At 37.4% G+C, this 26,265-nt stretch overlaps 1 protein-coding gene across 3 annotated transcripts in view; it reads right to left on the bottom strand.

The window, feature by feature from the left end:
- The window catches only part of SPEN (spen family transcriptional repressor), an 82,454-nt gene that overhangs the window by 39,692 nt on the left and 16,497 nt on the right, over positions 1 to 26,265 (bottom strand). The window contains exons 2-3 of one of the 3 annotated variants that reach the window (XM_069479384.1): positions 20,011 to 20,331; positions 16,266 to 16,742 (exon numbers count right to left, since the gene is read on the bottom strand). In XM_069479384.1, the coding sequence (XP_069335485.1) occupies positions 16,266 to 16,742; positions 20,011 to 20,331 (798 nt within the window). Of the gene's footprint in view, positions 1 to 5,380; positions 5,392 to 16,265; positions 16,743 to 18,755; positions 18,863 to 20,010; positions 20,332 to 26,265 lie in introns of those variants that run through there. The other 2 variants (XM_069479385.1, XM_069479386.1) reach the window with 2 other exon arrangements.

The raw sequence follows: 26,265 nt of genomic DNA, 5'->3' as shown, positions 1-26,265 counted from the left end.
TTTTTTTTGTTGTTGAGACAGAGTCTCACTCTGTTGCCCAGGCTAGAGTGAGTGCCGTGGCGTCAGCTTAGCTCACAGCAACCTCAGACTCCTGGGCTTAAGCGATCCTACTGCCTCAGCCTCCCGAGTAGCTGGGACTACAGGCATGCGCCACCATGCCCGGCTAATTTTTTCTATATAGATTTTTAGTTGTCCATATAATGTCTTTCTATTTTTAGTAGAGACGGGGTCTCGCTCAGGCTGGTCTCGAACTCCTGAGAAGTTGTTTTTAATGTGACTGTTTTCTGGTGAGCTTTACTGGGCCCTGAAATTTTCTAGTTAACTTTAAGAATTATAGCATAATCAACTAGTAGAGACGCTCATTACCAAGTGCTTTATACCATTTTATATTCAAATTTTTGTCAGATATGCAATCAGATTCTGCTACAAAAAGATTTTGCTAAGTACAAAATTCATAGTGGGTAAAGCAAAAAATTATTTTTCTACATATTTTCACTGTCCAAAACAACCTTGGCCCTAGAGTACTTTTAAATTACAAAGAGTCTGGGCCAGCCAGGTCATTGCAATGTTGGCAATCCCTTAAGACTCAAAAAACCTGCTACTCAAGTAACTCAAAGCGAAAAGCATCAAACGTGCATGCTCCCTGAAAGTAGGGCAGATATACCATGTCTGTCTGAGAAAGAAGAAAACTTTCTGCACAGCAGCAGTCTTTAGAACATCCTAGGGATGCCTTACTCAAGAGACAAAAAGATGAAAAAATCTAAACTGTCAATTATAATACAGAAGGATTTTCTGATTCCCTTTATCACATAGTATATAAAATCAGATATATTTCTTGTATGAACTAATATGTTTCAAAAGGTATAAGCCAAAAAACATACAGATCAAGTGAAATGTTTTTTAATTACAAATGGTTACATATAACAATGATTGTAGCCTTTACCAAACTCACAAGCAAATTTGAACTGTGAGGTTTTGCCTTTTTTCAATTTAACTCTGGTGCTAATTATATCTCCTTCCTATTTAGAATGAAAAAAAAGCTTGTGATCTCCCACTTCTGAACTCTCTATTAGGGCAGTTCCAGGCCCAAGAGGTTAGAAAGTCACCTAACATGCCACTAGGAAGCCTAAGCCACCGACTATTAGGTGCACTTGTTCATTTATTTGTAAATGACTACAAATTACTCAGTAAGAAACCCCAGCCTAAATTTATTCTGCTTAAATACAACTATTTCTTTGTAGTTTCCTCTAGTGACAGACACAAAGCTACGGTCCAAAATGGCTCCAACCACCATGACACAGCATATTCAGGAGGCTAGTCTGCCCCTCCCCTCCCACGATTGAAAATACTAAGAATCACAGAACAATCCCAGTTTGGGTTATATAAATTATGTCTAGAAGCAACACAGATGTCTATTAATTATGTGTGTGTCTTCTAATTCCAACACTGGAATTCCACTGTATTATTATACACATTTGAAACCTCTATCAAAAGTATTAGCCATCACTTAAAAATGATCTTCAGATTAAAGTTCTTTTTCTAAATTTAAAAAATAGGCCGGGCGCGGTGGCTCACGCCTGTAATCCTAGCACTCTGGGAGGCCGAGGCGGATGGATCGCTCGAGGTCAGGAGTTCACGACCAGCCTGAGCAAGAGCGAGACCCCGTCTCTACTAAAAATAGAAAGAAATTATCTGGCCAACTAAAATATATATATAGAAAAAATTAGCCGGGCATGGTGGCACATGCCTGTAGTCCCAGCTACTCGGGAAGCTGAGGCAGAAGGATCACTTGAGCCCAGGAGTTTGAGGTTGCTGTGAGCTTGGCTGACGCCACGGCACTCTAGCCTGGGCAACAAAACGAGACTCTGTCTCAAAATAAATAAATAAATTTACTCTGGTTAAGATAGTTTAATTTTCTTCTTGGGGAATTACACTAATTTATTTAGAGGCTTAGATATTAAAGTTTTTTCAAGTGTCGAGACATTCCCTGGAAACAAGTATGCATTTTAGCCTGACCAATATTAAATATGAAATCTGGGATAGTTCAGTTTATATTTTAGGTATATGAGTCCCAAGAGCCCTTTCCATTAATCCGTAATTTCCAAGAGAATAGAAGAGTTTGGGGAATTTAGAAGAAAGGAAAAAGAAAAAAACTCCATTTGTCTTTAAACAAAATCAAAAGCACTATGACATTATAGCTTGATAGAGCTTGCTTCTAGAATGGTGCTGACCAACAGAAACTTAATAAGCCACAAATATAATTGTAAATTTTCAAACAGCCACATTTTTAAAAGGTGAAATTAATTTTAATAATAATTTTATTTAATCTAGTCTATTCAAAATATTATTTGAACACATAGTCAACATAAAAATAAACTTTTTAAAATCAGGTCTTCAAAATTGTATTTTTTAAGACAGTTCTACTGAAATATTATTTCATACCATAAAATTCACCCATTTAAAAGTGGACAATTAATGCTCTTTAGTACTTTTACAGAGTTATGCAACCATCATCATAATGAACTTTTAGTACATTTTCACGACCCCAAAAACAAACCTCATACCAATTAGCAGTCTCTCCCTAGTCTCTCCCACCCCTAGCCCAAGGCAACTACTAATCTCCTTTCCGTCCCTGTAATAGACATTTCACAAAACAGAACCACATACTATGTGGTCTTTTGTGACTGGCTTCTTTCACTGAGGATGTTTTTACAGTTCATCCATGTTATAGTATGAATCAGTACTGACGTATACAACAGCCACATTTCAAAAGCACTCAACAGCCACATGTCGCTAGTCGCTGCAGTTCTAGAAGCCTAGTTCTAGAAGCAAAAATCTTCCCAGTAAACAAACATATCATCCTTTAAATAAGAGAAGATGTTAGGACATCACAATGTTGAAAATGCTGAAGCAAAGCCCAGGATATATGTGGGGGCGCTTAACAAATTCCATTTATTGGAGGTAATATTTTTAGAGGTTTAGCATTTAAACTTAATTGTTTTTCAGTCTAAAAACTATTAAGAAAAATTTACGTTTCATCTTGACAAATCACACATATTCCCCCTTGTAATTCCAGATAGCTCCAACAAGTAAACAAATTGATTCTTAAGAGCATAAATTTCCACTTTAAAAGCAGAGAGGCCAGCCTGAGCAATAGTGAGACCCTGTCTCTACAAAAAATAACAAATTAGCCAAGCATGGTGGTACATGCCCATAGTCCCAGCTCCTTGGGAGGCTGAGGCAGGAGGATCCCTTCAGCCCAGGAGTTTGAGGCTGCAGTGAGCTATGATGCCACTGTACTCTAGCCCCCACAATACAGCAAGCAAGAACCTGTCTCTACCCACCAACCCACCCACTAAAAAAAAAAAAAAAGAAAAAAAGAAAAAAGCAGAGAGGCATCACTTAGAATTGTAAAAAACAGAACTTTGTTTCAGAGTATTTATCATTTCAAGCTTTAAAAACTATCTTTGTTGATGATTAAAAAAAAAGAAAAGCCAAAAAAATCATCCCTTATTTGGTATAAGATGAATTATACCAACAATTCACACAAGAAAAAATTGTTAATTTTTAAAAAATTTAGTGGCATTAATACAAAGTCAAATGATTAACTAAGCCAAATTCTAAAAACTTCCAATGTTATTTGATTGAATTATGTTACATGTAATGTTTTCCCACCTATGTAAGAAAATGTTTTACTGCCTTCATCTTAGCATATATTTCTAATCCCCTCCTCTCCCACACAAAGAAAAATTTTGAGAGTATGAGCCTGAGATTCTTAGAAAACAAACTTTGCTTTGCAAAGGAATTTCACTTACTATTTTGTCTCCCTGGAACGAGAAAGCTTATTTACTGTACAAACTAGATTCAAAAATGTGTCTATAGAGAAGACTTTATACAATTTCTAGCATCAGTAAACTACAGCAGCATATAATTTAATGAATAACTAAATAAGTAAATAAACTACCAGAGGGCGCTCTTTCCATTTTCTCACAACGGATGCAACCAAAGAATACCTACCCTTTTGTAGAGAAAGGCAATCACACAGTACATCTAAGACACAGATTTTTTTTTTTTTTTTTTTTTTTTTGAGACAAGAGTCTCACTTTGTCGCCCGGGCTAGAGTGCCATAGCGTCAGCCTAGCTCACAGCAACCTCAAACTCCTGGGCTTAAGCAATCCTTCTGCCTCAGCCTCCTGAGTCGCTGGGACTACAGGCATGCGCCACCGTGCCCGGCTAATTTTTTCTATGTATATTTTTAGTTGTCCAGATAATTTCTATTTTTTTCAGTAGAGACGGAGTCTGGCTTTTGCTCAGGCTGGTCTTGAACTCCTGACCTTGAGCGATCCTCCTGCCTCGGCCTCCCAGAGTGCCAGGATTACAGGCCTGAGCCACCATGCCCAGCCTAAGACAGATTTTAAAAAAAAATTGGGGTGGGGGGTGCTTGTAATGAAATCTTGGCTAATTTGAACTTCAGCAAAGGTTAATATTTATTTTTAAATGAGAATGCCATATTTTTCTTTATTTCTGGACATGGATGATTACTTGTTTGGGGCAAGGAGAAACTGTGCCTTGGCTTCTGAGAATGACCACACAAAGCCTCCAAAAAGCTTACAAAATGGTTTGTAAAATAAAAGACTAAGGCCTGGGCCAGTGGCTCAAGCCTGTAATCCTAGAACTTTGGAAGGTGGAGGTGGGAGGAACACGAGGCCAGGAGTTCCAGACCAACCTGAGCAACAGAGCAAGACCCTGTCTACAAAAATTAGAAAAATTAGCTGGGTGTGATGGTTGAGTGCCTGTAGTCCCAGCTACTCAGAAGGATCCCTCGGGCCCAGAAGTTTGAGGATGCACTGATCTATATCATCTAGCCCCAGCAACAGAGTGAGACCTTGTCCCCAAAAAAGAAAAGAAAAGAAAAAAAAAAAAAAACAAGAATAAGATCACCAAAACTGCACCGAGTAGTTTTACCATTAGTAAAAATGATTGACAGAGGTTTCAATCTCATTCCAAAAGTTTAAAAGCAAAGCTATGGAAATTTACATGTTCTATATATCCCAGCTCTGGCATTCAGTAACACAAAAGAAACGTACTCCTTTATTTGGGGCTTTATTCCAACATACATATCTTATAGTAACTTCTGGGTGTTCTCTGATCAGAAATTAGGCCATGTTCAATCATCAAACTCCCTTATTTCTCAGAGGCTCCTTACGCACAAAGTAGCCATGACATTAAAATTTGCAATGTAAGCATAATACCGGTTTTAAATATTTTGTTTCCAAATCAAACAAACACAACTTGGCATAGCATTTTTAATTTTAAATTTGTTGTTTAGAACTTTAACCTGCCAAGTTACTTTGCTAAATTTTTTTTTTAAATGACTCACCCAGGCTGGACTGGAACTCCTGGGCTCAAGCGATCCTAGCTGGGACTACAGGCATGCATCACCGTATTGGACTTTCTATTAATTTTTACAGCAATATTTTTAAAATCTCTTCATCAAGATTAAATTAAGATACAAGTCACAACTTTACCCTCAAACCTATTTTATGACTAACAAACCAAAATAAACCCCAGCACAACCCAAACTGAAAGAACGAAAAGGGGTAAGAGAAAGTTCTTCAAACAGACTAACTTAACTAAAAGCAAAGTTCCTAGGGACTCTGGTAGTAAACTCCTTGTCATCAAATGAAGACCATGTTGTGCTGTAGCCAAGCAGAGAGAGGGCAGAAGCAGTTTTTGAAGGCTTAGCTCTAAGGGCAGAAAACCAAAAGTGACCATTAGAGCAAGGAGTTAATAACAGAAAGAAGTTCTGAAAATAGCAAAGTTCGCACCAGCTCCAGTCGAGGGCGTTCCCCCTTGCTAGATCAGAAACACCTCCTCTCAGGAACAAAACCCGGGTAATGGACAGCCGCGCGGCTCCTCCCACCGCCTGCCCAGTCGCGCGCCGCGGCCAGCCAGGGCCCCTCGCCCCGCCTCTCTAGGCTGGGGTTGGGCAGAAACTCTGGCAAAACAAGGAAGCCTCTGGGAGGTGGCAAGCAGCCAACCCAAACTGGATGGCTCCAGTTTAGGCTGGTTCGAGTCACAAACAAGCAGTTCCTCGCTTCCCCCACAACATTCAGACACTGGGGCTGGCTAGCTAGCCGTACGCGGTGAGCTCTCCTCATTTGCTCTCAGAATTCAGTCTACCTGTTTGTCATTTCCATAGCAGCGGATCGTCTAAAATGAAAGCGTTCCCACTAGAGCAAATACGGGTCGGTCTAGCACTTGTAAATGGAACGACTATTCTATACAGGACGCTCGCTGACAACACTTACATGTCTTCCCCTACACCCCCCCGCCCCAAAAACCTTTATTACTAAAGTGCTCTATTTGACAACAAAGGAAAACCAGGAAGGAAATCGAACTGTTTATAGGTCTCCATAATGAGAGCTAAGCCCCCCAGAACAATTAGTAAGCACTTTTCCACGTTCCATATTTAGCGCAAAAAAGGCTTGGATGGCTAATATGACCCCCAAAGACAGAAGGTTGTGTGTATCTTATTGCACAATAACAAACAAAGCAAACTATACAGCAGCCCCCAAAAAAGGAATGTGCTTCAAAAATGTGGACTCTTCAGTGACCTCTACAGTCTGTCACCGTCAGGAATGAGAATAAAAGGGTTTTTTTTTTTTTTTTGGTGTACTTCTCTCCAAAGCACACACTGCTAAACATTTATTCCAAGCTGCTAAACAGCCCCAAAATAGCATTAAGCAGGGAACGAGTAAATGCTTATGCTTTTGGAAAGTAATAGGTATTTAAGACAACTATTCAAAATGAGGCAAGACCTAATGTTTCTGAAGGATTATGGACACACTAAATGGCTACCCGTTCTTTTTTTTCCCCCAACAACCCCTTCCTCCTCTAAGTAGTTAACGTTTTAAAATAATTTAGATCCCAGTATTTCAAGGAGAGAGAATATTTAATCATATAAAGTCAATAAAACCACTAGTTGGCTTTTACTGGATTCCATCACAAGTAACAGTTGTAAATTTCAAGATAGAAACTTTACTTAACAGTTGGAAAGGTCCAAAGCAATGAATATATTTTATGCATAACACTGATTTTCAGCAAAACATTCTCTCCCTTTTGAAACCTCAGATAACAACTATTTAAAAAAGTAAAAATGAAGTAGAACTAGTAACAGTGAAAGAATGGTTGTGAAAGCCAGAAATAAATAAATAAGCTATTTGAAATCCAATACATAGTATTTTACTTAGGCTTAAGAGTGCAAATATTTTCATTTTAAGGAGCACAAAGTAAATTAAGAAACATCTCTCCTAAGAACATTTATTATCCTTGACTTTGGACTCTTTAATGAAAGAACTCACTAACCTTTACTGTTCCTCCTCAAAAATCCTCTAGAATAATCCCAAAACATATACTCTGTTTGCTGTTATTCCAAAGAACAGTATATACCTAATCACTAGTTTTCTTTTACATATTAGTATAATTTTTTTTTAAATTCACAATTTATGTTTTCAATAGTCTCTTAGCACAGTTACCTTCTCTTTACACACTCAAAAAACAAACAAAAAACCCCAATGCAAGTGATTTATTTCAAACTAACATGTATAATCAGAGTAACGGTCGGTGCTATGCAGCAAAACCAACCTTATAATTAATTCTACTTTAACCCAATCCTATGTAGCTACAAGCAGAATAGCCAGGGAAAAAAGATCATGGTTTCTAACTGCCAACATCCCAAACAAGGTTTAAGCTTCAGTTAAATGATTTTTTCTGAGATTAAAAGGCACTGATTTTAATGATAGTGACTTTCCTCTGTTTTAAAAAAAAACCCAATAAATACAAACTATTTGACCAGATAAAATTTATCTGAAAATAAGGAATCGCAATGCAACAAAATAAAGTTTTATCTCCAACTGAATCCAGAACTTATTTGCCTAGTCGTTATCATAGATAAAATAATTTTTTTTTTTTTTTTTTTTTTTGAGACAGAGTCTGGCTTTGTTGCCCTGGCTAGAGTGAGTGCCGTGGCGTTAGCCTAGCTCACAGCAAGCTCGAACTCCTGAGCTCAAGCGATCCTCCTGTCTCAGCTTCCCGAGTAGCTGGGACTACAGGCATGCACCACCATGCCCGGCTAATTTTTTCTATATATATTTTTAGCTGTCCATATAATTTCTTTCTATTTTTAGTAGAGATGGGGTCTCGCTCTTGCTCAGGCTGGTCTCGAACTCCTGAGCTCAAACGATCCGCCCACCTCAGCCTCCCAGAGTGCTAGGATTACAGGCGTGAGCCACCGCGCCCGGCCGATAAAATAATTTTTAATGATAAAGTCAGATAAGTATGTTTTTATGATGAAACATGGTAACACATCACCAAAAAACCACTATTGATTCCTTTAAGAAACTTTTATTTCATATGTGTATTAAAATTGCTGCCATTTCCTGCACATATGTATCATAGCCAATTGTATAGCCACATCATAAAACGAGCATTTCTTCTTCCCAATTAACACCTGAATAAGCATACCTATAATAAAAGAGAAATGGAAGGCACACTTTGTCGCTTTGATACATGCCATTCCCAATGGTTTCTCTCATGTTTTCAGTCAGCCTAATCCACATTCTTTCCCAAGGCTACAAAATGATAGCATTTTAGACAATTTTCTACTTGAATTTGGAAGAAAATCCTCTCTCATAATTGAAATAAATGAACTACAAAATCTCCTCATCAAATGACAAAAGAATATTTGGTTTTTTTTTTTTGAGACAGAGTCTCACTCTGTTGCCCAGGCTAGAGTGAGTGCCGTGGCGTCAGCCTAGCTCACAGCAACCTCAAACTCCTGGGCTCAGGGGATCCTCCTGTCTCAGCCTCCCGAGTAGCCGGGACTACAGACATGCACCACCATGCCCGGCTAATTTTTTCTATATATATTTTTAGCTGTCCATATAATTTCTTTCTATTTTTAGTAGAGATGGGGTCTCGCTCTTGCTCAGAGCTGGTCTCGAACTCCTGAGCTCAAACGATCCGCCCACCTCGGCCTCCCAGAGTGCTAGGATTACAGGCGTGAGCCACCGCGCCCGGCCGACAAAAGAATATTTGAATAAAACTTCCCCTCTACAAAAGAAACTATAATGTTTAACACATCTAGATTGTTCACAATTTGCAGATTTAGTCTTTATAGGAAAAAATGCTTATTATGCTAGGAAATTTTATGCTGATTTTTCTAGTTAAAAGGGTCAGATCCTTTTATAACTGTGTATCTGTCGTTATAATCCAGAATTCACTCAATATTCTAATTACTGTTTACCCATAAAAGAATCCTAATTGTCTAACATTAGAAAAAAAGTAATACGGTTGTAGACAACTTTTGACATAATAATTTACTCAGAACATGCAATTTTAAGGAAATATACAGGTAAGTTCTGCAAATAGTATCACCAGTAATAAATATTTTCATTTCCATGTCAATAAAAAATAATTGTTCTAATTAGAGAATTCTAACATACTGGAGAAAAGAGGGGCACAAACCATTCCTGTCTTCACATGGCATAAGAGCTGAAAAGTCCAACTGCTTTAAGTTCTACGTGCTTTCCTTGTTACTTTAAGCAAACACCACGAAAGGCTCTTTCACCTAGCTGCTTCCTGCCCAGGAACTGTGTGTGTGGATGTCTGTCTTTCCCTTTCTCTCCCTCTTCCTGTCCTCGCCCTTGTATTTTCTGGCTTATGATTATTCAAAAGAAATCTTAGTAATGTAACAACTATACAATGAATATTTTGAGAAATTTAATCAAATACATTTTTTAAAAAGCAGCACATCCTCATTTTTCAGATGTATTTAAGAAGAAAGCTTCGGCCGGGCACGGTGGCTCACGCCTGTAATCCTAGCACTCTGGGAGGCCGAGGTGGGCGGATCGCTCAAGGTCAGGAGTTCGAGACCGGCCTGAGCAAGAGCGAGACCCCGTCTCTACTAAAAATAGAAAGAAATTATATGGACAGCTAAAATACATATAGAAAAAATTAGCCGGGCATGGTGGCTCATGCCTGTAGTCCCAGCTACATGGGAGGCTGAGGCAGAAGGATCGCTTGAGCTCAGGAGTTTGAGGTTGCTGTGAGCTAGGCTGACGCTATGGCACTCTAGCCCTGGCAACAGAGTGAGACTCTGTCCCAAAAAAAAAAAAGAAAAGGAAAGGAAAAAAAAAAAAGAAGAAGAAGAAAGCTGCTCTAAAATTCTGATTTCTTCAAACAGGTATCTAAAGCATGATCTAGGCCACATGGTTTCTTGAAAGCCACAGACAACAGAAACAACAAGATGTCACCCACTACACAGTTATTTTTATGTAGTTCTCTTTGATTATTACTATATTCATCTTAAGAATTTCTATTTAAATGTTTATTTTTATGATTAGAAAGAATAAAAGTCTGTAGTTACTTGACATACCCTCCTTGAGATGAACTTGGTTCAAAGGAAAAGGCTTGACTAGGAGATAAAGTTTTAAGGGGACCAGAAAATGGGGCTACCTTTTATAAAGCCAGAAAGATGTACCTAGCCATAGACAACTAGATTAATTTAATTACATGTTAATTCTTAATTAGACATGTAGAATTTCTTTTCTGGATTAGCCATAGCCAGTATTTAATCCAAACTGGCTCTATTCTTTTCTCTATTCAATCTGCCATTAGGTGCACAAAAAAGGCATTACTTATTAAATGAGTGGCCGAATGTAAACTCAAGTTAACTTCAGCCTAAAAAGAAATTAGGGAAATTAGGGAATTTAAGGAAATAACCTGTTAGAGAAGACGGATGGAATAAGAAAAGGTTTTGGATTATTCAAATCTCAAATCCTTTCCATTACCTTCCCATTCATTTTCCACTATGCATTCAATAAGCTTTTATAGGGCTAACTGGAATTACAAAGGTGCCAGGACCATTTTTGGCAATCTGATGAAGTCTATGAACCACTTGTCGGAACAATGTTTTTCAATGCATAAAGTGAAATAAATAGGAATAAAAAGGAAATGAATTATATTAAAAGTTATTAAATGTTTAAATTTTTGCAAAATAGTAGTAAATGTTCCTATTAACATTAAATAACAAGAGCTAACATTGGGATTAATAACTATCTTAATTTGAAAGTAACAATGAATATAAACTCAAATGAGATATCTGGGACTATAATATTAAAATACCTGTGGATTTATATTGGTAACAAAGTAATTCATTATTAATACTACTGTTGCCTATACTTTGTTGCCTACTTTCATAATGGAAGGCAACACTTAATTTCAGTTTAAAAAGATGTTATTTTCTTTTTTCCCCATTCAAGTTTAGAAACCCCCTAAGCCAGTCCAATAATCTTTGACTGTGATCATTGGGAAACAAAGCTCACTCAATATTACTTTAAGATATTAGGAAAGTTTATGAACTAATTTAACCTCAACAAATACTTCAATTATTTTAGCCTAAATTAAAGAAAATTCTTACAACCCGACAGGGGAAAAAAACTAATGACAGGGAATTATAGAAACAAAATACGTTCAACCTCAATAAAGAGATTTTAAAATAAATGCTTCTATGAAATTCATACACTTAAAATGTTCTGTTGAAAGGGAAACTGGCTCAATAAATGGCCATGACAGAGAAAGAAAGAGACCTACAGCAGCATGGGGTAGTACATGGGGCCTGCAACCCCAGTTCTCACCAGTTAAATACTGTGAATGGTTTTGCAGAAACCGTAGATGTGTAATTTATAAGAACTTCACAACTAGACTGCTATTAATCCCATGTTTACTCATTTAAAATGCGCTGCTAGGAATCTGTTCACCAAAGCTGTAACAATTAAGGAGGATGGAGGATGATTAATTTCCCAGTCAGTCATGGGGACAGAAACTTGTCTCTGTAGGTAAAACCAAGCTATATTTTGCATACTATACAAGTGTTAATTTTAAACATCTTTAAAGGACTTTCAGAAATGTCAGCTTCGCACTTGTAACGTGTTAAGGATTACAAAAAAGAATTTATTTCTTTCAAAAGAAAACCGAACATTGTGAATTTACATACATGTGAAAATACTACACTTTGAATTCAATATAATTATAGAGGAAAAGAAGACAGCTGATGAAGGGAGGCTGAATCCAGGGATACTGGATAAGCTCTGAATACCAGAGGATTTTTATTTCTGTGTGCTTGCTTCAGTCACAATTTAAATTACCAAAACTTTTAGCTATCTACCTCAATTTTGCCTTATCCTTCATGTTAACTAAGAACTGTATCTAAGTACTTCAACCATTTATTGAACATGTACTCTGAGAAAGGCGGTATACTAGGTCCTATGGTATGCACTAAGACCACCTGCTCCTGTCCTTTTATTCAGTGATATCACCAGTTAATTCTGTTTTTCATAAATCAGCATAATCTGATTCTTAATATAATGTCTTTCTCATTTGTCCCAAGTTAGGCACCCTCACAGTCCGAGTTTTCCTTCTCCAAGGTATTAAGATAGATGGCTAAGTCATCAGTTGCACAGACGTCAACAAGCTATCTCCATTCTAAAATCCTTTAACAGCACATCTCTGCATATAGAATAAACCCCAAAATCATTAGCATGGTTAGATCATTCTAAATTATTTGCTGTTACCAAAACATTCTTCCACTTATTTGTATCTCTTCAGGTTTTTCCTTCTGCCCGCTATGTTCCCTGTCTATCCTAAAACTCCTTTCTTCTTGTTGAAGTCCTACGTATCCTTCAGAGCCCAACTAAATGCTGCCTCTTAGTAGTCAAAATCATCCTCTTTCTGTTCCCCCAGTTCTTTTTATGTATAAATACAAAAGTTGTCATTATTACATAGCTGTCCCATCAGTAAAACCAGAGGGAATCAGTAAATTAATGAGGTTCAAGTAACCACCTAAAAGCAATCTGTAGGCCGGGCGCGGTGGCTCACGCCTGTAATCCTAGCACTCTGGGAGGCCGAGGTGGGCGGATCGTTTGAGCTCAGAAGTTCGAGACCAGCCTGAGCAAGAGTGAGACCCCCATCTCTACTAAAAATAGAAAGAAATTATATGGACAGCTAAAAATATATATAGAAAAAATTAGCCAGGCATGGTATTGCATGCCTGTAGTCCCAGCTACTCGGGAGGCTGAGACAGGAGGATCGCTTGAGCTCAGTAGTTTGAGGTTGCTGTGAGCTAGGCTAACGCCACGGCAACTCACTCTAGCCTGGGCAACAGAGTGAGACTGTCTCAAAAAAAAAAAATAAATAAAATAAAAAATAAAAGCAATCTGTAAATAATATGGTTGAAATCTGAGTCAGGCGTGGTGTCCCACACCTATAATCATAGCACTCTGGGAAGCCGAGGTAGGAGGATCACTTGAAGCCAGGATTTCACGACCAGCCTAAGCAACATAGCAAGACTCCCCACCCCATGAAAAAATGAAAGGAAAAAAAAAAAAAAATTGGCCAGGTGTGATGGCGCACACCTGTAGTCTCAGGAGGCTGAGGCAAGAGGCTTGCTTGAGCTCAGGAGCTGGAGGTTGCAGTGAGCTGTGACTGCACCACTGCACTCCGACCTGGACAAGAGAGCAAGATCTAGTCTCTTACAGAAAAGAAAGAAAGAAAGGAATCTGTTAGCTCTAGAAAATATGACTATTTGTGAAACGAAACCAATAACCTAAGTAAATGTACTACAACCTCTCAGAAGAAGAAAAAAAAACATTTTAATACAAGGAAGAATCTACACAGACATAGGAAAGTGGGAAACAGCAAGATTCTGCCAGTGATTCTTCCCTAAGCCCACAGGAAGAAGTTGCCTTCAATCAGCAGATTTCAGTGTTCTTACCTCCTTATCAGATATGGTCCTACAGTACAAATCAGAGGGAAGGAACACACTAGGAGCCCAAATCTGGGCTTGCACATTAAATTCCAAGTTTTTAAACACTGGCAATAATTTAAATTTAAAACACTATGCGGTCGGGCGCAGTGGCTCAAGCCTGTAATCCTAGCACTCTGGGAGGCCAAGGCGGGTGGATCGTTTGAGCTCTGGAGTTCGAGACCAGCCTGAGCAAGGGCGAGACCCTGTCTCTAATAAAAAAAAGAAGAAAGAAATTATCTGGACAACTAAAAATATATAGGAAAAATTAGCCGGGCACAGTGGCGCATGCCTATAGTCCCAGCGACTCGAGAGGCTGAGGCAGAAGGATTGCTTGAGCCCAGGAGTTTAAGGTTGCTGTGAGCTAGGCTGATGCTCTGGCACTCTAGCCTGGGCGACAAAGTGAGACTCTGTCTCAAAAAAAAAAAAAAAAAAAAAAACCACTATGCAAGGCAAATTAAACTTGTCTGCTGGTCAGATGTGGCGCTCCAAACCTCCAGGTTGCATCCTTTGGTATAAGTGGATAAATCTAGCCACCATAACTTGATATAATAATCATCAAAAGTCCTCTTGCTCACCAACTTTTTTATTGCAATTTAGTCCTCAGTTTTCTAAGCGCATACTGCTCTTCTGGCAGTTATCTTTCTGACCGTAAATATTCAGAAGCATAGAGCTGCTTTTTTTTATTACGTGAACAGCGATTAGCTCCATCAAATTCATCAGATCACCTCTGGGCTCAATCTTTTGGGCCCACAATTCTGAAGGACAGATCCCAAATCACTGTAATTCTCACCAAAGTATATAATGCCACTCTAAAGGCCTTGCATCATTCTTCTCTAACTTTTACATCTCCTTAACAGGTTGTCTTTTCAGTAAGTTTTGATCTAATGGAATGTAGCAGCACCATTAATGAGACAGGTTCGGGGAAAATGACTAAAACTTCAGTATTTTAGAGAATTCTATGCAGGACAAAGCGAAACAAGATTTTATAATCAGCTTATCGGGTTCAAATGAATTTCATCAATCATTTATACAGCATACCAAATGAAATCCAAAAAGTTAAAGGTTTTCATCCATGTCACAGAGCTGCAAAACTGAAGCCAGAAGCTAACTTTCCTAAACTATGTGCTTATTTCATTTTAATATGCGACATCTTCCAAACTGTTTGTTCTATCTAAATAGGCAGTTAGATATACAAAATGTTTCATTATTTTTTTTTCCTTTTTTAACCCAAAGCGCCAGAAGAATGTTTCATTACTTTGAATTAGAAGATTTAGAAAGCCTAAAAACAGGCATTCAATTACATGACCATTGCTTTTCTTAAATTGATTTTAAGCAGTTAATACTGAAAGAAAAATAATCTGAGCCTTTTAATCAGGTCAAAGAATTTGAATACTGTAAATTTAAAATAAACACCACCTAAATTTAAAACTAAGACATGTGAGATTAATAGGTTGAATAACAATAACTGGAAATGGGAAATGCCCAAAGACTATCACCATGTGGTAGTACTAATAGCTAGCAATTATTAATGGCAGTATTTATTTAACATGTACTGGGTATTACGGTAAGCACTCTACATGAAGTTTTCATTTTAATCTTCACAATGACTTTATGAAGGTCCTTATAAAAAATGAGAAAGCTGAGGCGTAGAGAGCATAAGTAACTTGTCCAAGATTCCTAAAAGTAATCTATACCATCCACCTAGATCTGTGATTTCAAAACCCATATGCCTTGCTTCTAAGTTTCCTTATTAAGATAACCTTCAATTTATTATTTTCATTTTTCAGAATAAAACTTCTTTGTAAAGAAAAAAAAAAAAAACCTAATGAAATGAGTTTACCCAACCTTAGAGAACAAACAGTATAGTTACAACATGCATTTAAAGAAAGCTTTTACACTCAAGTTTATAAACTGACTACCACACCTTGGTGTTAAAATTAGTTAAAATGTGTTAAGTTGATTTAGTCATTGATAACAAATGTGTCAACAATGTATTTCACCAATACACATTTAACCAAACAGCTTTTACAAATGCTCAACCAAAATAATAGAATTGGTATTATATACCTAAGAAATTAAAAACTTTAAAGAGATACTACATTTTCAGTGTCACAAGATTTGCCTGACACAGTTAAAGTCACCACTTCTCATCCTTTTTGGCAATTTTTAAATATTAAGCATCTGGAGGATAAAACAGCACTTGCAAATAAATCACTTGGCTTCAAGTACTTGACAGAATGATCAATGGCCACATGCTAACCAGTTTCTTTACTTTTACATACATATATGATCCAAGATTACTTTCTTTAAAAAAAAAATTACTATGCTAAAATCATTGCCATTGATGCCATTTGTTTAACAGCTCGTCTGTTATAACAAAAGGCTGTTGTTAACCTACCTGTCACTGCTGGTACTACTGCTGCTGCTGATTGAGTCACTACTGGAGGATCTACTTCTAGAGCCGCTGCCGCTAGGGGACCTTGTAGGTCTAGACGCTTGGCTAGCCAGTCTCTGAGGAGACTGATTTCTAGACTGGGATGAATGTGGTGAACGACTCCTGCTGTGCTGGTAATTCCGCTCTGGCCTTCTGCCTCGTACCTCCCGGGTAATATCATCCCTGTAGATATCCCTGTGTACCACACTGGGCAGTGTAAACTGCTCCCGGGCCCTAGGTTCGTATCGGGGGTCATGAGCATCAAAGCGATTTGGACTTCGACTCCGAGAAGTATAATAGAGCCCATGTTGTAAAGTCCGCTCTCGAGGATCTCTATAGTAATCCTGATCGTAATGTCTTGTCCGATCAAATCCTCCCGTCCCCCGTTCATGGTGTCCATAGGCACTATGTTCATAAGCACGCTCCCTGTTATCTGAAGCCCTGCATTTAGGAGGGGGGGAAAAATATTTAATCAGAAAGGAGCAAGCAAAACTAAAAGCAAGTCATGCAAACATTCACTTCAGCACTGTCTTTGTCTTTGCAACTGGTCATTTTCTAAACAGCATTAACCTACTTAGTAAGCAAACACTAACAAGCTTAACATTTTACTTGACTCCAAAAATTATTTTCACAGCTGAGCAATCATTGTTTTAACTGTATACTGGGCTTTCATGACTAGTGTTCTGCAAGTCAGTTGCTCATTTTATTAGGGATTTTCTGACTTGTATGAAGAAATATGCATATACTATCTCCTTTTCATTTTAAGTTTAATGGAACAAGAAGACACTGTCATTTTAATATCAAAGTTTTTTATACTTTCATCTGATTAAAATATATACCAAACTTTTATTTACTCACAAATTTACTTTAGGCCACATCTCCACACTACATTTCAACATAGACATGAAAGCCCCACTGCAGAGCACGTCCCAAAGTAGGAAGGACTTTCAAGGAAGCCCAGAAAAAAATTGTAAGTATAACTTTTTCTCATTAACTTTTGACTGCTTAGGTAATTATAAAAAATCACTAGACTACACAGCAGTGCCCAATTACATTTAATAATAAAAATGAGGCTGGGCACGGTGGCTCACGCCTGTAATCCTAGCACTCTGGGAGGCCAAGGCGGGAGGACTGCCCGAGGTCAGGAGTTCGAGACCAGGCTGAGCATGAGCAAGACCCCGTCTCTCCTAAAAATAGAAAGAAATTATCTGGACAACTAAAAATGTATATAGAAAAAATTAGCCAAACATGGTGGCACGTGCCTATAGTCCCAGCTACTCAGGAGGCTGAGGCAGAAGGATTGCTTGAGCCCAGGAGTTTGAGGTTGCTATGAGCTAGGCTGATGCCATGGCACTCTAGCCTGGGCAACAGAGTGAGACTCTGTCTCAAAAAAAAGAAAAAAAAAAAAAAAGAGCCAAGATCCCATCTCTAGTAAAAAAAAAATAGAAAGAAATTAGCTGGACAACTAAAAATATATAGAAAAAATTAGCCAGGCACGGTGGCACATGCCCATAGTCCCAGCTACTCGAGAGGCTGAGGCAGAAGGATTGCTTGAGCCCAGGAATTTGAGGTTGCTGTGAGCTGCGCTGATGCCACGGCACTCTAGCCTGGGCAACAGAGTGAGACTCTGTCTCAAAAAATAAAATAAAATAAATAAAAACTAATTCTAATCCTATAAAGAAATCGTAAGTTCTCTATTTCTGTAGGGAACTAGAACTCAGCTCCTGAGTTCCTAAAAGACCATTTTACTTGAGTTTGTCTTCAGCCTCATCTTTTGATCTTCTAACAAAAGAGATTAAGGAATCATGAAAGACAAAAAAAAATTAGAATCTCTTGAAAGACGAATATCTGGCAAAATCTTAAAACAATATGTCCTTAATACATGCCTACATTCCAAATATCTTTCCACTAATATTCATTTTCACCCACTATTTCACTTAGTAGCAACATGACCTTCCCAGGCTAATTTTGCTTTTTTGCTGCTATTATGGAAAGCAACTGGCATAATAAAAAAAATTCAGTAATAGCTTCCCTACTTAAAGGTATTAAATGACTTTCTCATTTTTTATTCACTACAATTCTAAAATTTGGATATTTCATTGTCTAACAAATAAGGAGGATTCCTTTGAGACTTAAGAGAAAATTTCATAAGTAATTCATTTAGCACCCTATCAAATGTTAATCAGTGACAGCCATTATTAATGATAACAGAAGCAACAGGCAAAAGTTCTAGGAGAATTACTGCTACAGCTGCTATTTTATAAATACGCAAAAGTTCTTATCCATTATGAAGATACAGAAGGCAGGCACACAGAGCTAGCAGAGCTGAAATCTAATGGCTACTCTCTGATTCATCTATTAGTACTAAATACTTCTAGAGTTAGTGGGGTGGGGAGAGAGAGTTTGACTTGGGTTAGGAGAGGGGCTAATATACACAGGTCAGGACATACCAACCTTTTCCAAGTGTGGAAACACGACCTATAATCCCAATTAAAATCTAGGGAGAGAATTGTGAATATAACTTCCCCAATTTTGGCCCCTCTTATAGGGGTAATCCACCTTCTTAATGGGCAAGGGTGTCAAATGATATTTAGATGAACCACAAGGAAAAAAAAATCTTAGTGACCAGACAAAGTAATTCCACTGGAAGCAAGAAGTCCCAGACAAACTGTAACTCTCAAACCCCCAGACTTCTTTCTTGAGACAGTAGACAATTATAAATTGATCCACATTCATAAAAGTCCAGCCCTAAGTATAAATCAAGCAGCTGGCAGAAGAGGAAATATTCTCTAGAATTCCAGCAAATGAGGAAGGCACAGTGGCTCGCCAACAGTTCACTTTTGTAGCCATCCAGCTTAGTCAATTTTGATTGCTGTATCCACAACCGATCATCACCATGTGTTCAAAGCTAAAGTACCTTTAACTGGACGGATACTTGCTTTAAAAAGATATAGTAATCCTCTTCCCCTGGACTAATGCAGTCTTGACAGCATGACATCCACACATTCCAGCAATTAGAAAAGGATGGCTATATTCCAGGATTTAGGAAAGTCCATCATCTCAATTTTCCCCCATTCCATCAAGGAGTGTAATTCCAACAACATAGAAATTGTGTAGATCCAAAATGGAAAAATCAAGCATTGACTTCTCTCTTCTTCATCCAAGCACACATTTCCATGCTAAAATATTGTTTGTAGAATCCAAGTGGTTGAATCACTATGATATGCTAGAATTTTTTATGACAATCCAATTCATTTGTACACCATATGTGGTGAAAGTGGAGAAGCAGATATCAACCCTAAAAGAATCTGTAGGCTCTAATATTCCGGAAATATTCCATATAGTACGACCACAAAAGCCAAATAACTCCATCAGGTAGAAAGGATATATCCAAGAAAGGTCTTAACATTATCCAGAAGAAGGAATAATTAATTCTAGAAGACAGGTAACTCCAAAAATGATGCTGCCATAGGAAATCTTCCACCATTTTATATCTCAGGAGTAGATATCCAATCAGCTGCAGGAAATATCCTCTACGATTCCATAAGATACCAGCCATTGGGATAGAAATCACTTCCGTTTCCAACCCAAAATAGGAAACATTGAGAATGCCCAAAATTTTAAATCCATCTGGGGCCCCTAAATATGAGTTTCTGTTTCTCACCATATCAAATACAAAATACCTGCCTAGAGAAACCTTGGAACTTACCCATCAAGTCTCCGCTCATAACGTCCTTCTCGTGCATGAAGTGACGGTGGAGGGCCATAAGCAGGCCCTCCACCACCTCCTCTGAACCCAGAAACCTCTCTACTACGAGATGCTATGGAAACTGTATCATCCAATCCCCGAGCAGCACTCGGAATGGTGCCTGGTTCATTATAATCCGTGCGTAGGTCTCTATCTCCCATTTTGTTGACTGAGTTGTGAGCTTTCTGTGCACTTTTGATGTCCACAAAATCCACAAAGGCAGCCACTCCTCCTTCAGATCCCCTCTTGGGGAGAATTTTGACACTTTCCACGCGGCCATATCTGCAAAAAATAAAGTCAAAATTATTGTTGCATGTCAATAATTTTCCAAAACATGTTTTTAAAATGTTGTTTCTTATTTTTAGACTATTTAGAGGGAGGGGCTGCAAAGTGACTTGTAAAATGGCTCTCTTTTACACTTAAAATTTCTCTCTGGGGCAAAGGGCTGTACCACATTATTTTATTATTCTCATTTCTTAAATATTTACTAAACTGCCCATAATCTTTCCAGAACACTTAGCTGAAATCAATCTTCAGGTTTCTAGGAATTTTTATATTCTAAAAAATTACTGAACCTAAGATAAAATCAAAATAATTTAAAAATCTTAAAAGCCTTCTATTAAAATAAAAAATTGTACGTAAATATAGCTATTTTAGAGATTTCACTTTAATTCATTAACTGACAATCTTAGTGAAAAAAAATGAGAAGCTTTCAAACACTCCTTAAAGGCAAAATAAATCCAAATATTTTGTGTCTATTTGCAAGTGACAGTATAATTTTTTTATTTGCTATTCAATTTTCTTTTTAAAGGAGTTAAAAGAAAACTTAAAATTTATAATTTTGGTATAACTAAAGTTATTTTTCATAAAAAATAAATCTGAGAAAATATTTTGATAGATTATATGTTCAAATTTTTATTCCATAAAAACGTGTCCTATATCTGTAAATAAAAATTTCAGGACACTAAAAAAATTTCATGGCCAAGCATGGTGGCTCACACCTATAAATCCCAACACTTTGGGAGGCCAAGGTGGAAGTACTGCTTGAGCCCAGGAGTTCTGGGCTGCAGTAAGCTATGATCCTCCCACTGCACTCCAGCCTGGGCAACAGAGCAAGACCTTGTGTCAAAAAAAAAAAAAAAAAAAAATTCATGAAAATTCTACACATTTCATTAGGAGTTAATAAATTATATTTTATGTATTTATAATTTGGCATTTTTGAAAGGCAAGCACAAGCACTTTTAAATATAGCACTCTTATTTGCTCACAATCCTTGATGATAATTCTATGCTTCCCTTGAAGAAGCTGACATTGTCCGAAAACAGAAGTTTTCTTTTTTTATATTCCCTAGTATGATTTAACTCATCACCCCTCACAGAGAAAACATAATCCTAAAATCTAATTTCATCAGGAAACTGAACTACAAGTAACAAAACTATCTGGCATAAATTAATTGATGAAAAGGACCTTTTTAATTTGGAAAACATTGTTAAAAATTGAAATGGTTCTTTCCATATAAACACACACACACACACACACACACACACACACAAAATGCCTTCCAATGTATTTGACAAAGGACTTCTATCTAGAATATAAGAAATCTGGCCGGGTGCGGTGGCTCACGCCTGTAATCCTAGCACTCTGGGAGGCCGAGGCGGGTGGATCACTCGAGGTCAGGAGTTCAAGACCAGCCTGAGCAACATAGCGAGACCTCATCTCCAAAAAAAAATTTTTTTTTAAATTAGCCTGGTGTGGAGGTGCACGCCTGTAGTCCCAGCTACTTCAGAGAGTGAGGCAGAGGACAGCTTGAGCCCAGGAGTTCAAGGTTGCGGTGAGCTATGAGAGTGTAACTGCACTACAGCCTGGGCCACAGAGCAAGACTCTGTCTCTAAAAATAAATAAGTAAAATTTTTAAAATCAATCTTCATATCCATGAATACTCAGCTGTGAGTATCATTTCCTGATTTTGTCTACTCTTTCCAGAACAACACAATTCCTTAAGTATTCAAGTATCCCTCAGGTATTCAAGATGAAACATCTGCCTGACATTTACTCACCAAAAAACAGCAAGAATAATCAAATCACATTTAGATACATTTCCTTTTGTAACAACATCAAGCCTTAGCTACAGGTTTCCGGGAAACCTATAGAATATTCTCCAGTAGTAAGCACAAAATATCAGTTTCTAAAATTACATGGTCACAGGTTGTGATAATAAGTTAGCTCGTTCATAATTTTTAAAGAATAAAGAAAACCTAAATTTAAAAAAAATGAAAACAAAAAGCCAGGATATTGTACTTGATTCCTACAAGCTGCAGAATAAAATAATCTAACAAGTTTGTCTTAAAAAACAATTTAAAAACAGTACTAATTAGTTTTGTTCAAAAATCTTCACTATCATTAAAAATTGATCAACATACATTATATTCTTCTAAGTTTTCAAGACAGCATGAAAATTATTCATAATAATGCCAAGTTTCCTAAATGTCTGACCTCCTTTCAACATTTGACAATTTATATAGTAAGTATTAATACTAACAGTCTTTGGAAATTCCCTAAAGAATATAATTTCAGTATATTAATGGCCTCCGATTCTACATTTGAGAGCAATGTGATATAGTAGAGGAAATACATGAGATTATGAGAAAAGAGAAAATGGTTCCGATCCCAACTCAGTTATTAACTATATGGTTTTAAAAGGCATTTGATGCACATCAGGGACCAAAGCAAAGATCGATAGCCTCATCGAATGTATTTACAATTTTCAGATTCCTGATATGTGAAAAGAAAATCCCTCCTATTCTAAAAATGTTTTCATCAACTCCACAAGAAACTCATTCCATAATTTCCAAAGCAACATCAATTATACAAAGCTTATAGGTCATTAGTATGCTAAAACCCAATTAATTCTCTCAATACCCCTTCTTTAAAGAAGAGACTACATTCAGCTTTTGTTGGCTGGGTTATCAATAGGAATGCAATGATTAATTTTAATCCCAGCTTTTGGAACTGATCTAATAAATAATAGCCAAGAATTGCCACATACTTCATTTTCACACAAGTCCTCCTACTACAGACCACAATCCTGAGTCATTCTTGAAATAAGACAGCAGAACTACAACTAACCAATGAAAATAACATTCAAATTTTGCATTTTTTTCCTCTTTGCCCAGTTAACTTCTAGAACTACAAGATCATGTCTCAGTCTTTTATGATCACTAACATTACCACTTTATTTTTCAGGTAAAGAGATCCCTTCTTGCCGGTCGCAGTGGCTCATGCCTGTAATTCTATCACTCTGGGAGGCCAAGGTGGGAGGATGGCTTGAGATCAGTGAGTTCGAGACCAGCCTGACTAAGAGCGAGACCCTGTCTCTACTGAAAAAAGAGAAAGAAATTAGCCGGACAACTAAAAATATATAGGGAAAAAAAATAGCCAGGCATGGTGGCGCATGCCTATAGTCCCAGCTATTCGGGAGGCTGAGGCAGAAGGATTGCTTGAGCCCAGGAGTTTGAGGTTGCTGTGAGCTAGGCTGACACCACGGCACTCTAGCCCGGGCAACAAAGTGAGACTGTCTCAAAAAAAAAATAAAATAAAAAAATATAAAAATTAAAAAAAAAAAAAAGAGATCCCTTCTACAGAGGCTCTCAATCTTTAAAATCCTGGTATGCAAAGAAGAGCTGCGGGATTGTAAATGAGGAGATTGTCAACCCCTTTGAAGATGCATGCAATTAACCACCCACCCAAAACCCAATATATCACTTTCCAAAGATTATATATTTCATCAAACTACCAATGGCTTTGTGTATTGTCCACTTTTCTACCCTTCCATTTCACCATCACCAAGTGGTTCCTTATTCAAAAGCAAATGATCAATAACTATAGACAAACAGGAAGCAAAGAGCAAATGAGCAGGCCACAGGGGATTTTTAAAAAAGGCCTAAGAGATGAATATTAAAGTTTGGTTGTTCTGCCTACAATAGAGACAATAAATATTTGTGGTTGTTTTTTACATTATAAAAAGATTCAGGCTGACCAAGGGTGGCTCACACTTGTAATCCTAACAGTTTGGGTGGCCAAAGCTAGAAGACTGCTTGAGGCCAGGAGTTCAAGACCAGCCTGAGCAAGAGTGAGACCCCCCCCCCATCTCTACAAAAAATGGAAATATTAACCAGGCATGGTGGCACAGGCCTGTGGTCCCAGCTACTCCGGAAGCTGAGGCAGGAGGATCGCTTGAACCCAGAAGTTTGAGGATGCAGTGAGCTATAATGATGCCAGTGCACTCTATTTGGCCCAGGCAACAGAGACTCAAAACAACAACAACAACAAAGCTGTTACTTGTTATCAACAGAAGTAGATATTAAAGCTACTTAATTAGCAATTACTGATATCCCTATCCCCATGTATCAATACAATAAATGTAGTGTAGAACTCAGAATTCAGATTATAAGATTCCTACAATCTGGACATAAAATAAGATGGCAAGATTTGTAATACTTCATATGTATCATATCAGTTAAAATAAGTTAAAACCAAAAGTAAAACTCAGGTTTTAACAATTATCTAGCAAGTCAAATAAATTTAAATAGCTAAAATGACAAGATAAAACAGTTAATAGTTTTATTCTATCCAAAGACATATCAAAAACAGACACAAACCCATGCAACGGGAGAAAATACTTGCAAATTATATACCTGATAAGGAACTCTTACATCTCAATGAAAAGCAAACAATACAATTTTTTAAATGGGCAAAGAGTATAAACAGACATTTCTCCAAAGAAGTTATACAAATGGCAAGAGACACGTGAAAAGCTGTTCAACTTAGTTATCACTAAGTTGACTAAGTCACCTTAACCAACTTCTCGAATGACTAATTAGGAAAATAATAATCCCCCCCTAATATGCTGAAATAAAAAAAAAATAGTAATAATAATAATCAAAACCACAAGATACCACTTCACACCAACTAGGGTGGCTAAAATAAAAAAGACAATAACTAGTGATGATGAGTATGAGGAGAATTCTGAGCCCTCATACATTGCTGCTGATATTGTAAAACTGTGCAACTTTAGAAAACCATTTGGCAGTTCCTCAAAACATTAAGCAAAGAATTACCACGTAGCCCAGCAGTTCTACCCCTAGGTATATTCCCCAAAAAGCTAAAAACATGTGGCCACATAAAAAGATGTACAGAAATGTTCATAGCAGCATTTTTCATAATAGCCAAAAAATGGAAACAACCCAAATGTCCATCAACTGATGAATGGATAAAAAAATGAAGCAAGTCCATTCCATGGAATATCACTCAGCAATAAAAAGGAATGAAGTTCTGATCCATGGTACAAAATGGATGAACCTTCAAAACATGCAAAGTTAAAGAAGCTAGTTATATACTGTATGATTCCATATACATAAAGGGTCCAAAATAGACAAATCCATAAAAACAGAAAGTAAGATTAGTGGCTGCCAGGGGCTGGGGAGAGGGGAGAATGGAGAGTGACTGCTAATGGGTATGGGATTTCATCCTGGGTGATGAAATCGTTCAGAAGTTAGATAGTGATGATGGTTGCACAACTCTGTGAATACACCAAAAGCAACTGAATTGTATACATCTTAAAAGGGTGAATTTTATGGTATGAGTTATACCTCAATAAAACTGTTATTTATAAAAAGATAGAAAATAATACCTGTCCACGTCCTTCAATGGAAAATATTTTATATCTCCTTTAGTCACAAGCTTCTACCTTATCTCAATATAAATCAACTGTATGCCATGTTTCCTATACCTAGGCACACATGGAAGGCATTTTTCTATTTCAAGTATGCCTGATTAGGAAGGTAAGTGACTCATGACTGTCGATAGCCAAAACCTGCTATCTTAACTTCATGGTGACACAGAACTTACAGGAAATCTACTGTGAAATGAATTTATGTCTAAACCAGACTTACAAACTGTTCTTAAATAATATATTCCTCTTTTAATCACTCTACTTTTTTGCACGAGTACAAACAAGGTACTAAAGATGGCAAAAGACAGACTCAGAATCCCTAAACCCAGCAACAGTCAACCAGAGAGCCCTAGTCTCATTTTATTTTTTTTTTTTTATTTTTAATATTTATAAATTTCTTTTCTTTAGATAGGGTCTCACTCTGTCGCCCTGGGTAGAGTGCAGTGATGTCACTGTAACTCACTGCAGCCTCAAACTCCTGG

This window comes from Eulemur rufifrons, chromosome 8 (assembly GCF_041146395.1).
Source record: "Eulemur rufifrons isolate Redbay chromosome 8, OSU_ERuf_1, whole genome shotgun sequence".
Classification (NCBI taxonomy): domain Eukaryota; kingdom Metazoa; phylum Chordata; class Mammalia; order Primates; family Lemuridae; genus Eulemur; species Eulemur rufifrons.
This window is presented reverse-complemented; position numbering and strand designations above follow the sequence as displayed.